This window comes from Columba livia, chromosome 29, assembly GCF_036013475.1.
Source record: "Columba livia isolate bColLiv1 breed racing homer chromosome 29, bColLiv1.pat.W.v2, whole genome shotgun sequence".
Lineage (NCBI taxonomy): Eukaryota > Metazoa > Chordata > Aves > Columbiformes > Columbidae > Columba > Columba livia.
The window spans coordinates 1,181,327-1,195,527 of record NC_088630.1 but is presented as its reverse complement, the minus strand read 5'-3'; the positions used below and the strand labels follow the sequence as shown (position 1 = coordinate 1,195,527).

Here is a 14,201-nt window from a genome sequence, read left to right as displayed (position 1 = left end):
TGCTGAGCAGGGGGTGACACCCCCAAATCCTCTCCCCAAGCTGGGGGGGTCCCTGTGTCCCCCAAAAAGGCCCCGGGGCGTGTGACCGGGGCCGAGCGGAGGCCGCACACACGTGTACACACGTGCCCCCACGCAACTGAGCGGGGGGGACCTGGGTCCCCCCACCCTTTTGGGGTGGGACTATGCAAACGAAAGCCCCTTCAAATCCTGCCGTCCCCGTGTCCCCGGCCCCGGCAGCGCCCGAAGGCGGGGGGGAAACGAGGACTTTGTGACCATGAGGGTGCAGGGGGTGCTGGCGGTTTTGGGGACCCTCCTGGTCCTGGGTGCTGCTCAGCGGCGTAAGTGGGGTTTGGGGGGGACGCGATTGAGGGGGGTGCAGGATGGGAGGGGATTACGAGGCACTTGGGTGGGAGTGGACGCCCCCTAAAAGCCAAATTCCATCGGGAGCACGATGAGACCCCCTAATTGCCTGGAGGGGCTGCTTGGGAGCCGGGGGGGGGGGGGGGTGTCATTGCGGGGTCCCTGTCCTTCTGCTGGGTGTTGCGGGGGACTTACAGCCCCCCCGGGAGTGTGGTGGGATGTGGGGGGGGATCTGCATCTGTGCATCTTCTGTAAATTGGGGGGACCCCCATGCAGCCTGTAAATGGGGGAGCCCCGTCTTTCTGCGAGCGAAGGGACACGGAGGGGACACAACAGCTCCCTGAGAGTGGGGTGGGGCCACAGGGGGTACCTGGCAAGCGGTGGTCACAGGGTAGACCTGGCAACCCCCCGGGCGGGGTGTCGACCATAGGGTAGACCTGGCAGCCCCCAGAATGGGGGGGGTCACAGGGTAGACTTGGCAGCCCCCAGAATGGGGGGGTCACAGGGTAGACTTGGCAGCCCCCATGATGGGGAGACACAGGGTGGCTATGGCAGCCTCTGGGAGTGGGGGCCATGGGGGAATCACCCCCACTGGGGCTGCCAGCACCGGCTCAGCTGAGCATCACATGAAAAGGCTTTGGGCAGCACCGGCACCATGTGATGGGCTTTGCCCCACGCGCCACTCAGCCCCAGCCCGTCACGTGTCCGCCGGGGTCCCCAGGGGTCCCTGCGGCTTGGGGGCACCTGGCTGGGTGCCCCACGGCGGTGTCACTGGTGTGGGTGCCACACATGCCCTCTCATCCTTGTCCTGCAGGATCCGGTGGCCGTGGCGGTGGCCGGGGACAGCCCTGGAGCGGGCGGCCGGCGCCGTTCCGCAGCTGGGACACGGGGCTGTACCGGCCGTGGCAGGAGGGGACACCGCAGCAGCGGGACTGCTGGCGAGGTGAGTGCGGGGCCAGGGACTTGTAGCGTGACCCTCGGGTGACACCCCTGGGTGACACCCCTGGGTGACATCCCGTGCCTGGCAGGCGGCGACGTCACCTTCGACATCAGCAACGACGCTCCCACCATGGCGGGCGCCGACGCCACCTTCTCCATCGCCCTCCGCTTCCCCGGCACGCAGGCGGTGCTGCCCGACGGCCGCGTCGTCTGGAGCCAGAACTGCACCGTCAACGGTCTGCACCCCCAAACCCCCCTGTGCCCCCCAACCCGCAGCACCCGCCTCATCACCGTCCGCTCTCCGCAGGCACCCGCGTCACCCAAGGGGACCCCGTTTTCCCGGAGCAGGCGGCTGATGGTGCCGACGGCGTCTTCCCCGATGGGGAACCCTTCCCCGAAAGCGCCTGGGACAAGCGTGAAAAATTTGTCTATGTCTGGTGGACGTGGGGTGAGGGCAATGGCTCCCACGGGGGTCCGGGGGGGTCCCCAGAGCGATGTCTGACCCCCCGGTTCCGCAGGGCGCTACTGGCAGGTGGTGGACGGTGCCACGTCCCGGCTGACGGTGGGGACAGCGGGGGTGGCCCTGGGCTCCTACACCATGGAGGTTGTCGTCTACCATTACCGCGGCCGCCAGAAGTTCGTCCCCATCGGCCGTGCCAGCACCCAGTTCAGCATCACCGGTGGGTGCCAGGGCTGGGGACACGGGGGGACAAGGTGGGGACACAGGTGCTCATGGTGGCCTCTGTGTCCCCAACCCAACCAGGTGCCCTTTGCAGTGGTGCCAGGGCTGGGGGTGTGACCTGGTGTGTCCCCAACCTAACCGGGTGTCCCTTGCGGTGGGTGCCAGGGCTGGGACCAGAGGGGGACATGGTGGGGACACAGGAGCTGATGGTGTCACTGTTGTCCCGACTCAGACCATGTGCCATTCATGGTGGCATCAGGACTGGGGACGGAGGGGACACATGAGTTGATGTTGTCCTGTGTGTCCCCAAACAGACCAGGTGTCATTTTTGGTGGTGCCAGGGTTGGGGACACAGTGGGGACACATGAGCTGATGGTGTCCTGTGTGTCCCCAACCAGACCAGGTGCCATTCATGTTGGCCCCAGGGCTGTGGACAGCAGGGGGACACATGAGTTGACACCATCCTGCCTGTCCCCACCCAGACCAGGCGCCCTTTGCAGCGGCGACACGATGGGTCCGCAAGACCTGACGGTGTCCCCGTTGTCCCCACGCAGACCAGGTGCCATTCGCGGTGGAGGTGACGCAGGTGCAGGACGCGGCAGGCGCCGGGCGCTTCGTGCGGAACCGCGCGGTGGCCTTTGCCGTGCGGCTGCACGACCCCAGCGGCTACCTGCGCCACGCCGACATCGCCTACTCCTGGGACTTCGGGGACCAGAGCGGGACGCTCATCTCCCGCAGCGCCACCGTCACCCACACCTACCTGGACACCGGCTCCTTCACCGCCCGCCTGGTGCTGCAGGCGGCCATCCCCATCACCCCCTGCGGCACCTCGGTGGCCCCCGCCGGGGACCCCACCACGCAGCCCTCGGTGACAACGCAGCCCGCTGGTGGCACCACGCCGGGTGGGGGAAGCACCGCCGGGGTGACCAGCACCGGTAAGGGAGCACTGAGCAGCCCCCGCCGCGGGTGACGAGGGTCCCCGGGGTGTCGCAGGTCACCTCCCCATCGTCACTGTCCCCACAGAACCTGAAGGGTCCGGCACGTCAGCGGAGCCCACGGGGGGATCGGTGGCCACGCCATCGGAGCTGGCTGTCACCGAATCCTTGGCCCCCGCTGTCACCGAGCCCTCGGTCCCCGTGGTCACCGACCCCGTCCTCCCGGCGCTCAGCACCTCGGCGGGTACCGACCCCCAGCTGGTCACCTCGGTGGCCGCGGCCGGGGACACGCTGGTCACCTCGGTCCCCACGGCTGCGCAGGGGACGGTGGCGGCTGCAGGTGGGTGCTGATAGTGTCCCCGAGGGCTTGGTGTCCCCACAGCCCTTCCCCAGCCTCTTCCCGATGTCAGATGTGGCGACATCTGGATCCACATCTGGGTACTGATAATGTCCCCAAGGGTTGGTGTCACCACAGCCCTCCCCCACCCTCTTCCTTACATCCTTCAGATACGGTTACATCTGGAACCACATCTGGAGCCACAGCTGGCGCAACGGCAGCATCCGCAGAAGGAACCACAACTGGAATCCTGGTTGAAGTCACAGCTGGAGCAACTGCAGGGGACACAGCTGCATCCATGGCCACCGTCACATCTGGATCCGCAACTGGTGGCACATCTGGACCCACAGCTGTCCCTGAGGCCACCGCCGAGCCGCTGGTGCTGGTGAAGCGCCAGGCGCCGGCTGATGAGCCCACCGGCTGCGTCCTGTACCGCTACGGCACCTTCGCCACCCAGCTGGAGATTGTCCGTGAGTGGGGGGTCCCGGGGGGTCCCAGAGGTCCTGGGGGGTCCCAGAGGGGCCAAACCCACCCGACACCGCATCCCATTGCAGAGGGGATCGAGAGCGTGGCCATCGTGCAGGTGGTGCCGGTGACAGCGGCGAGCGGCGAGAGTGGTGTGGAGCTGACGGTGACATGCGAGGGGAGGTGAGGACACGGCGGTGACACCAGGACGGGCACGGGGACCGCGGCGGGGGGGCCATGGTGACCTGTCCCTCCCCCCCCCTCTTCCGCAGCCCCCCAGAGGAGGTTTGCACCGTGGTGGCGGACGCCGAGTGCCAGACGGCGCAGGCGCAGACGTGCTCGGCGGTGGCGGCGGCGCCCGGGTGTCACCTCGTCCTGCGCCAGGACTTCAACGGCTCCGGCGTCTTCTGCCTCAACGTGTCCCTGGCCAACGCCAACGGGCTGGCGGTTGCCAGCGCCCGCGTGGCCGTGGGAGGTGGGACCGCGGTGTTGGGGGTGGGAGGGGACATAGGGGGACGTGGGGGGTGCTGAGCTGGCGCTGTCCCCGCAGGTGACGTCCCCGCCGCCGGCAGGACCACGCTCGTGGTGGGGCTGGTGCTGATCGCTGCTGCGCTGGGCACCGCAGCATATACGTACCGGTGAGGGGGGGTGACCATGGCATGGGGGGGCACCAGGATGTGGGGGGACATCATGGGGTGGGGGGTCCGCCAAGACCTGGGGGGACACTAGGATGTGGGGGGGACATCATGGGCTGGGGGGACATCATGGGCTGGGGGGGACACCAGGACCTGGGGGGGACATCATGGCATGGGGCGGGGGCAGGGGGGCCCACCAAGGCCTTGGGATCCACTAGGACATGGGGGGCACCATGGGCTGAGGATCCCCCAAGACTTAGGAGGCACCATGGGTTGGGGGGCCATCATGGGCTGGGGGTCCCCCAAGACCTGGGGGGCACCATGGGCTTGGGGGGGACATCATGGGGTGGGGGGAACACTATAGATGTTGGGACACTATAGATGGGGGGACACCAGGACCTGATGGGGGGCACCATGGGCTGGGGATCCCCAGGACTTGGGAGGCACCATGGGTTGGGGGGCATCATGGGCTGGGGGGTTCCCCAAGAACTGGGGGACACCATGGGCTTGGGGGGGACACCAGGATATGGGGGACATCATGGGCTGGGGGGTTCCCCAAGAACTGGGGGACACCATGAGCTTGGGGGGGACATCAGGATATGGGGGGGACATCAGGATATGGGGGGGGCACTATAGATGGGAGGACACCAGGACCTGATGGGGGGCACCATGGGCTGGGGGGACACCAGGACTTAGGGGACACCACAGGCTCTGGGGGAGGGGGGGGGCACCATGGCATGGGGGTCCATCAGGTCCTGGGAGCCACCACCACGGCTTTGGGGGGGTCACCACCACGACTTGGGGGGGGGGGGTCACCACCACGGCTTGGGGGGGGGGGGGTCACCACCACGACTTGGGGGGGGGTCACCACCACCACGACATGGGGGGGGTCACCACCACCACCCCTCCTCTTCTCCTTTCCCCCCCCAGCCGTGTGACGTACACCCCGCTGCTGCCCGTGGCCCCCCCCGCGCCCCCCCGTTCGCGGGGCTGGTTGCCCCCCGGCTCTGCCCTGCGGCTCCTGTTCCGCCAGGCGTTCGGGGGGGGCCCCAGCGGGGAGAGCAGCCCCCTGCTCCGCGCCAACACCGTCTGAGGGGGGACCCCGCGCCGCCCCCCCAGGAGCCGGGGGGCTGCGGTTGTGAGGGGGGACACACAGCACCCCCGATATTAAAGACTCAACTGGTTCCTCCGCCTGGTTGTGTTTTGGGGGGACTGGGGGGGTCTTGTGGGGGGGGCTGAACCCGCTGCCCCCCCCCATCACCACAACCAGCGCACGTCTCATCACTTTATTACTGTGATAGGCACTTGGAATTGGGGAGGGGGGGAATAAATAGGGTGGGGGGGTCTGGCGTGAGGTGGGAGGGGTGTGTTCAGCCCCCCCCCCCCCCCAAGCACCCACAGGCTGAGCACCCCGTGGTGGGGGGGACACAGGTGCCACCCCCCCCTGTGGGGACACACAGTGCGGGGGGTTTGCTCTGTGTCCCCTGCCCGGGCGCAGCTCTGGGGGCCTCTGTCCCCCCCCCCGGGCCCCTCACACCTCGGGGGGGCCCTTCACCCTCCCCCCGGGCCCCTCACACCTCGGGGGGGCCCTTTTTGAGGCCAAAGAATCCAGAGGAGCGCGGGGGGGGACCCATCAGCATCAGCGCTTGGTTCTTATGGGTGATCTTGATCTGCAAAAGAAACACTGGGGGAGGTCCCTGGGGGGTCCCCCCACACCTGGGGGGGTCCCAAAAAGCTTGGGGGGGGCCACCAGCACCCCACTTTTTTTTTGGGGGGGGGGCGGGGGGGAACCACATACTGTGCAGGGCGGCTGCATCCAGGGCTCCCCATCGATCTGCATGGGCAGGGGCTTCAGCGTCCTGCAAAATTGCAACCCCCCCACCGCCCCGTAAGTCAATAAGTGGCCCCCCCAGGATGTCCCCTGTCCCACCCCCCGTTCCCCAGACCCCCCCTCACCGCAGCGTGAGCTCGGAGCACGTCGCCAACCGCGTCCCCGCGCTCTTCAGCCCCGTGTAGATCTGCCCCATCTCCAGCACCCCCTCCAGCCCCACCACCTCCAGCCGCCCGTCGCTCACATCTGGGGGGCAAATAGAGACATGGGTGGGGGGGGGTCAGCGTGGGGTGGGGGGGTGGGAAAAAAGGGGGGGGCTCCCCACGCACCCTGCACGCAGGTCTTGAGGGTCTCGGCATCAGTGATGGCGCCTGGGGGGCTCCGCGCCCCCCCCGGCACTCGCTTGGTGTCCCCCCAAAGGTTGGAGCCTCCGTGGGTGCTGGGGATGTTGAGCACCGCCAGCCCCGCCAGCGCCGCGCTCAGCGCCACGGGGGTCCCACAGCACTGCGGGGGGCACGTCAGGGGGGTGGGACATCACCCCTGACCCCCCCCACGCGGGATGGGGACCCCCTCACCTCCACACTCAGAACCTCCTTCAGCTTCTTGCAGGTGGCAAAGATGGTCTCGGAGGTGGCGAATTCGAGGTACCACAGCTTGTTCTTCATCCTGGGGGGGGGACAGAGTAAAGGCAGGGGGTGGGGACACAGTGGGGGTGTGGGGACAATGCGGGGGACACAGCGGGGGTGTCCCCACCCCACCTGCTGTTGAACTTCTCGGGGTATTTCTCCCGCATGACGTGGAACCGGTGGGCGATGGAGGCGTCCTGCGGGGGGGGCACGGGGGGCGGTGAGGTCCTGGGAGGGGGGGGATAACCCCCCCACACACCCCCAGACCCCCCCACGCACCACCCCGATGGAGAAATAGTTGTTGATGATGTCGTAGGGCACCGGGTCCCCCGCGACCGCCGCGTCCTCGGGGACAACGTGGATGCGCCAGCGGTCCAAGGGCACCGCGCTGCTGCCCTCCAGCTCCTGCAGGAGGCGCCCCAGGTCCTCCCCCGCGTACCCTGGGGGGGGCAGAGGGGCATGAAATGGGGTGGGGGGGTCACGGGGTGCGGGGGACCCCCCCAAATCAAACCCCAGCGCGCTCACCTCCACCCCAGCGCAGGCAGCGCGCCAGGTCGTTACCGGTGCCCAAGGGCAGGATGGCGACGGGGGGGTGGCGGGGCAGGTTGGCTTTGTCTGGAAGGAAAGGGGGGGGTCAAGGGGCCCTTCCGGGAGCGGCCCCCGGGACAGGCCGAGGGGCGGGTGGGGACCGGGACCCCTCCGAGGGGACCCCCGGGGGTCCCACCCCGCCCGGCGGCTCCCGCTCCCGCAGCCTAAAATCGGCCCCGGCAGCTACGGGGGGCGCAGGTGCCTTTGCCCGAGGGGGGGACACCGAGTCCCGGCCCCGCCGATGCCACCGACCGACCCACAGCCCGGGGGGGGCTTTGCCGGTCCCGGTCTCCCCGGGGCCGTTGGGATCCCCCCGGTCTCGGCGCTGGGGACCGGGGCGGGGGGTCCCGGGCGGCCGCTGAAACCGGGATCGCACAGCGACGGCATCGCGACCACGGGACCCCCGAGACCCCCGAGCGCTCCTGTCCCCGCAAGAGCTCCCGTGACCGTCGCCCGTCCCGGGACCCCCGAGCACCCCAGCAGCATCTGGGGGGGGTTCTGGGGGGGGTTTGGGGAGTCAGCACCCACCGATGGCATCCAGGATCCAGCCCACAGTGCCGTCCCCGCCACACACCAGGATGCGAAAATCCGGCACGTCCCGGAAGAAATTGAGGCTGGGGGGACAAGGGGGGGTCAGACGACAATCCCCCCCCCGCCTCAAACCGGGGTATCCCGCTCCCCCCGCCCCCACTCACCCGGGGGTGGGTCCTCCCTGCTGCAGGTTATAAACCTGCCGGGGGTTGAGCAGATACTGGAACTTGCGCAGCACCCTGGGGGGGCAGAGGGGGGCTGGGGGGGGGCCGGGCAGCCACCCCCCCAAGTGGGGACCCCCCCCGGGACCCCCATTTCCCCCCTTACCTCTCCCCCTGCTTCCCTCCGCTCTTGGGGTTGACGAAGACGAGGAGCGGGTGGGTGTTTGGGACGGGGCTGATCTGTGGGTGGGGGGGTCAGGACTGAGCCCCCCTGTCCCTGTGGGGGGGGACACAGGGGGGGACACACGGCTCACCCGCAGCACCTGCCCCTCGGGGGTGCTGAAACCCTGGGGGGGCTCGTCCCCCGTTGTCCCGCTGCCATCCCGCTGGCTGTCCTGCCGCTCCTGGGGACACCCCGATTCAGGGGGGGGCTCGGTAGAAGTTGGGGGGGGGGGCAGCACCCATGGGACCCCCCCACTCACCAGCAGGACGGGGTAGATGGCGGCGGGGGGCAGGACGTGGTCCCGCAGCGCCCCGCAGTCACAGGCGGGGGGGACGAGGGACACGCACTCCTCGTGGATCTGGGGACAGGGCGGGGGGGTGAGGGCATTGGGGGGGACACAGGGACCCCCCCCGATGCGGGGACACCCCACCTTGAGGTGGCACCACACGCAGTGCAGCCCCGTCAGGCTCTGGAAGCTCCGGATCTTCTTGTGGCAGCGCCCGCACTTGGCGGCGTCGCAGCCGCCCTGGACCCAGACGTGCGCCTGCACCTGCGAGTGTCACCAGTGTCACCCCCCTGTCACCCCTGTGTCACCCCCCTGTCACCTGATCCCCTGCACATCACCCCCTGTCACCCCCATGTCACCTGGTCCCCTGCACATCACCCCCATGTCACCCCCGTGTCACCCCTCTGTCACCTGGTCCCCTGCACATCACCTCCATGTCACTCCTGTGTCACCCCTCTGTCACCTGGTCCCCTGCACATCACCCCCATGTCACCCCGTGTCACCCCTCTGTCACCTGGTCCCCTGCACACCACCTCCATGTCACCCCTGTGTCACCCCCTGTCACCTGGTCCCCTGCACATCACCTCCATGTCACACCCGTGTCACCCCCTGTCACCTGGTCCCCTGCACATCACCCCCATGTCACCCCCGTGTCACCCCCCTGTCACCTGATCCCCTGCACATCACCCCCATGTCACCCCCCTGTCACCCCTCTGTCACCTGGTCCCCTGCACATCACCCCCATGTCACCCCCCTGTCACCTGGTCCCCTGCACATCACCCCCATGTCACCCCCGTGTCACCCCCCTGTCACCTGGTCCCTTGCACATCACCCCCATGTCACCCCCATGTCACCTGGTCCCGTGCACATCACCCCCCATGTCATGTCTGTCTCCCCCTGTGTCAACCCCCTGTCACTCCTCGGTACCCCCTATGTCACCCCCGTCACCTCCCACCATCCCCTGTGTCACCCCTGTCACCCCCTGGGCCACCCCTCGTTATCCGCCGTGTCACCCTATCATCCCCTGTGTCACCCCTTGTAAACCCCCGCCATGTCCCCCCCGTCACCCCCACGATGTGGGTCTGGGGGCGGGGGGGACTCAGACACCGGGTACCCCCCGAGTGGGTGGACAGACAGACAGACAGATTCACAGACACTCAGCTCGGTGGATGGGCAGGAGAGGGGGGACACTGCGGGGGGCGGGTGGAGCAACGGGCGAGGGGACGGACAGCCGGACGGACAGATGGACAGATGTACGGATGGACAGACGGACGGATGGACAGACGCTCACCCCGGCCTCGCGGCGGGACTTCGCGTACGTGCTGACGCAGCTGGGGGGCGCGCGGCGCGCGCAGCGCTCGTGCACCGTAAACCTGCACACTGGGCGGGGCGAGGGGGCGGGGCTAGACGCGGGCCACGCCTACTACCTCTCCCCGGCCCCGCCCATCACATCACCTGTCCCCGCCCCCCGGGCACACCCACCGACCACACCCTGTCACTGGCCACGCCCCTGCCACACCCTGTCCCCAACCCACCGCCCAGGGGTGCAGCTCAGCCCCTGCTTGTGCAGCCCCAGCAGCAGCGCCCCTGTCCCCATCCCTGTCCCCAGGTCCCCATGCTGTCCCCATGTCCCCACGCTGTCCCCTCTCCCACTCACGGGTGCAGCTCAGCCCCTGCTTGCACAGCCCCAGCAGCAGCGCCCCGTCCCCATGTCCCCTGTCCCCATGCTGTCCCTGTGTCCCCACACTGTCCCCATGTCCCCACGCTGTCCCCACGTCCCCTGTGCCACTCACAGGTGCAGCTCAGCCCCTGCTTGCACAGCCCCAGCAGCAGCGCCCCATGCCCATGTCCCCTGTCCCCACCCCTGTCCCTGTCCCCACACTGTCCCCATGTCCCCACGCTGTCCCCACGTCCCCTGTGCCACTCACAGGTGCAGCTCAGCCCCTGCTTGCGCAGCCCCACCAGCAGCGCCCCGTCCCCATGTCCCCTGTCCCCATGCTGTCCCTGTGTCCCCACACTGTCCCCATGTCCCCTGTGCCACTCACGGGTGCAGCTCAGCCCCTGCTTGCGCAGCCCCACCAGCAGCGCCCCGTCCCCATGTCCCCTGTCCCCACCCTTGTCCCTGTCCCCACCCCTGTCCCTGTGTCCCCACCCCTGTCCCCGTGTCCCCTGTGCCACTCACGGGTGCAGCTCAGCCCCTGCTTGCGCAGCCCCACCAGCAGCGCCGCGCACACGTTGCAATACACGGGCCGGTTAAAATGCTTCAGCCGCCACCGGTGCTGCCCCTCGTCCTTCATGTGCTGGGGGGGGCACACCGCGGGGGGGGGTCAGAGCCAGGCCTGGGGGGGGTCCCTGCACAGTGACACCCCCCAACTCACCCCCTCCAGGCCCAGCAGCACCAGCAGCGGGATGTTGGTGACGCCCCCCCCGCAGCCACTCAGCCAGGGACACCGTCCCGCTGCCGTCGTAGTCGATCTCCCGCATCATCTCCTGCAGGATCTGGGATGGGGGGGGACACACGGGGCTCAGGGGGGGGTGACAGGGTTATGGAGGGGGGACACAGACCCCCCACACACACCCTCCCCATGCCCCCCCCAGCCCCACTCACCGGCTTCAGCTCAGTGACGTCCCAGTCCAGGTACTGGGCCACCCGCATCATCTGGGTGATGATCCGATCCACCTCCTGGGGGGACAGTGTCAGCAGGATGGGGGGGTCCCCACAGCCCCCCCCAAACCCCCTCAAGCCCCCCCCCCCCCGCTCACCGAACTGTCCAGGAGCCCGTTTCCATCCTTGTCATACAGCTTGAAGGTGACTGGGGGGGGACAGAGGGAACAGGGGGGTTGAGGGAATCCTGGTAGGTCCCTGGGGACCCCCCCGTGGGGACACCCCCCCTCCTGCCCGTCCGTCCCGTCTGCTCATCCTCCCTGTGTCTGTGAATCTGTCTGTCTGTCTGTCTGTCCACCCACTCGGGGGGTACCCGGTGTCTGAGTCCCCCCCGCCCCCAGACCCACATCGTGGGGGTGACGGGGGGGACATGGTGGGGGTTTACAAGGGGTGACACAGGGGATGATAGGGTGACACGGGGGATAACGAGGGGTGGCCCAGGGGGTGACAAGGTGACACAGGGAATGGTGGGAGGTGACAGGGGTGACATGGGGGGTACCGAGGAGTGGCAGAGGTGACACGGGGGGAGACAGACATGACATGGGGGTGATGTGCAGGGGACCAGGTGACACGGGGGTGACATGTCCCCACTCACACTCCAGCTTGTCCTCGGGGCGCCCCCCCTCCAGCAGCGAGAAGTAGCAGGAGACATCCTTAATGCTGACGAGGTCGTTGCCTGTGGGGACAAACCCTGATGAGACCCCCCCCCCGAAGTGTCCCCCCGGACCCCCATTTGTCCCTCCGACCCCCCCTCACCCCCTTGGCCGCTCTGGAAGGAGGCGAAGAGGTGGCGGCACAGCGGCTCGGGGACATCGTCGGCGTCCAGGTAACTGCGCAGGAACAGCCTGAACCCCTCGAAATCCAGGCACTGGGGGGCACAGGGGGGGTCAGACCGTGTCCCCCCACTTGGGGACACCCCGGGGGACACACGGGGACCCCACCTCGCCCCGACGGTGCTGCGAGAAGGTCCCCCCGTCGCGGAAATCCTGCAGCACATCCTGCACCTTCCTGCTGCTGTCTGGGGACAGAGGCGGCCGCGGGGGCTGCACACGCGTGTAACCCCCCCACGCGTGGGAAACCCCACACACACGCATGTGCAGGTGTGTACGGGGTGGCCGCCCCCCCCCCAAAAAACAGGTGTCCCTCCCAAATCACTCACAGTCCAGGTACTTCTGCACCTGCGCAAACTCCTGGGGGCTCAGGGTGGCCCAGTCGGGGGCGACCTCCATGGTGGGGACACGGGGACACCCCCGGTTCTGCGGGTGACACGGGGACGCCCTCACCCCCCCGTTTCTCGGCACCCGCCCCCGGGGCGGCACCGGAGGCTGCGGGACTTCCCCGGTGCCTCTTCCTCCCCCTTCTCGGTCTCGCCCATTCCGAGCCGTCCCGGACCCCCCACCCGGGGCATCCCCGTCCATCCGGTACCGCCCGGTACCGCCCAGTAGCGCCCGGTAACGTCCGGTGCCGCCCGGACCCCCCGGGCCATCCCGTACCCCCCCCCCGGTACCGCCCGTTAACGTCCGGTATCGCCCTACCGGACCCTACCCCGGCGCATCCTGCGCCCCCGGTACAACCCGGTACCGCCCAGTGCCGCCCAGTGCAACCCAGTACAACCCGGTACTTCCCGGTACCGCCCAGTCCGGCCCCGTACTACCCAGTACAGGCCGGTACCGTCCGGTACAACCCGGTGCCGCCCGGTACAGCCGGGTACAACCCGGCACTTCCCGGTACCGCCCGTTCCGAGCCGCCCCGCCCCGCCGGACCCCCCCGGTGCCGCCGCCCGGTCCGTACCTGGTGGGTCCCGGCAGCGGCTGTTCCCGGCCCGGCCCCGTGACATCAGAGCCGGCGGGGCGGGGGCGGCACCGGCCGCACGTGCTGGGGATGAGGGGAGCCACAGCCCCGCCCCGGGGACACCCCCCCCCACCCCGGTACCGGAGCCGCCGCCGTTCCCTTCCGCAGCCCGGGGTGGGGGCGACGGGGGGGCACGGAGCGGGGACCGCCCCGGGGAGCCCCCCACCGCACCGGGGGGGGGGCGGGCAGAGGGGGGGCGTACGGGGACCCCCCCGGTTGGAAACACCCCGGTGGCGGCTGCCGCCCCGGTAGCGAACGGCGCCCACGGAGCCGCCCCCCGCCCGTGGGGACCGGGGGGGGCACCTGAGGGTTTGGGGCCCCCCCCGGGGCGGCGTTGGGACTCGAAACCGCGTGTGGGAGCGGGGGGGGGGGGGGGATAGAAGGTGGAGGGGGACAGGACCTTTGGGGACACACACGACATGGGGGACACGCGACGGGGTGGGGGGGACGTGACATAGCGGGGGACACAGGACGCTCGAGGCCCACGGGGGGGGTCACGGAGGGGACAATTCGGGGACCCCATCGCATCGCATCCCCCCCGCGGCGGCGCCGCTTCCGCCCCCCCCGCGCTATCTCGGGTGCGATCGGAGCCGGCGGTGGCGGTTTGGGGGTTCGCGTCCCGCAGGCGGCGGAACCTCAGGGGACGGGGGGGGACACACACACGGTCCCCGCTGCCCCCCCAAGAACAAAAACCCCTCACATGGGGGGGGCGCGGCCACTGACCCCCCCAGGGCCGCGGGGGACAGAGGACGGGACTTGGGGACACGGCGATGGGCACAAGGAGGGGTGGCCCGGCCTGCGGTCGCTATGGCAACGCCAAGGGGCTGTGGAGGGCTCCGCCCGTGTATGCCGGGAGTCGGGGCGCTGCCCCTTTAAAACCAAAATGGCCGCCGGCCGCGGGGCGGGGCTTGGGAGGCCGGAAGTGTTGTCGCGCTCGCAAGATGGCGCCGTCCGGTGTGAGTGACCGGACCGGGGAGCGCGGAGCCGCCGCGGCCCCCGCGGCCCCGCTCGCCCCCCCCGAGCCGCCCGGGAACGGGGTCTGGGGACACAGCGCGGGGGACATCCATCCCGGCCAATCACAACACG

The 14,201-nt window shown here is 69.5% G+C and overlaps 2 protein-coding genes across 2 annotated transcripts; one reads left to right on the top strand and one right to left on the bottom strand.

Annotated features, from left to right (window-relative positions):
• Positions 1-178: 178 nt before the first annotated feature.
• PMEL (premelanosome protein) lies at positions 179-5,537 on the top strand. Its single transcript, XM_065043540.1, has 12 exons — positions 179-338; positions 1,175-1,303; positions 1,389-1,535; positions 1,607-1,747; positions 1,818-1,979; positions 2,536-2,916; positions 3,005-3,256; positions 3,424-3,723; positions 3,808-3,901; positions 3,991-4,193; positions 4,269-4,356; positions 5,284-5,537. Exons 1-12 carry the CDS (start codon positions 275-277, stop codon positions 5,444-5,446), a joined length of 2,124 nt encoding a protein of 707 aa, XP_064899612.1. The 5' UTR covers positions 179-274; the 3' UTR covers positions 5,447-5,537.
• Positions 5,538-5,625: 88 nt separating this feature from the next.
• On the bottom strand, positions 5,626-13,401 carry DGKA (diacylglycerol kinase alpha). The gene is given in 25 exon segments (XM_065043539.1): positions 5,626-6,023; positions 6,152-6,212; positions 6,310-6,430; positions 6,514-6,688; positions 6,760-6,850; positions 6,943-7,007; positions 7,090-7,250; positions 7,336-7,425; positions 7,927-8,012; positions 8,094-8,168; positions 8,257-8,330; positions 8,405-8,494; positions 8,573-8,671; positions 8,744-8,863; positions 9,891-9,979; positions 10,782-10,899; positions 10,978-11,025; positions 11,027-11,098; positions 11,208-11,282; positions 11,363-11,412; positions 11,860-11,940; positions 12,021-12,132; positions 12,206-12,282; positions 12,424-12,520; positions 13,056-13,401. Coding segments are annotated over 24 exon segments (2,199 nt in total). The 5' UTR covers positions 12,494-12,520; positions 13,056-13,401; the 3' UTR covers positions 5,626-5,924.
• Between the last annotated feature and the right edge of the window lie 800 nt (positions 13,402-14,201).

Excerpts from the sequence above, each read along its gene's own strand:
- PMEL (XM_065043540.1), top strand. The coding sequence starts at position 275 with ATGAGGGTGCAGGGGGTGCTGGCGGTTTTGGGGACCCTCCTGGTCCTG. Across the intron at positions 1,748-1,817 it reads CTATGTCTGGTGGACGTGGG|GGCGCTACTGGCAGGTGGTG; the intron begins GTGAGGGCAATG and ends CCGGTTCCGCAG. Across the intron at positions 4,357-5,283 it reads ACCGCAGCATATACGTACCG|CCGTGTGACGTACACCCCGC; the intron begins GTGAGGGGGGGT and ends TTCCCCCCCCAG.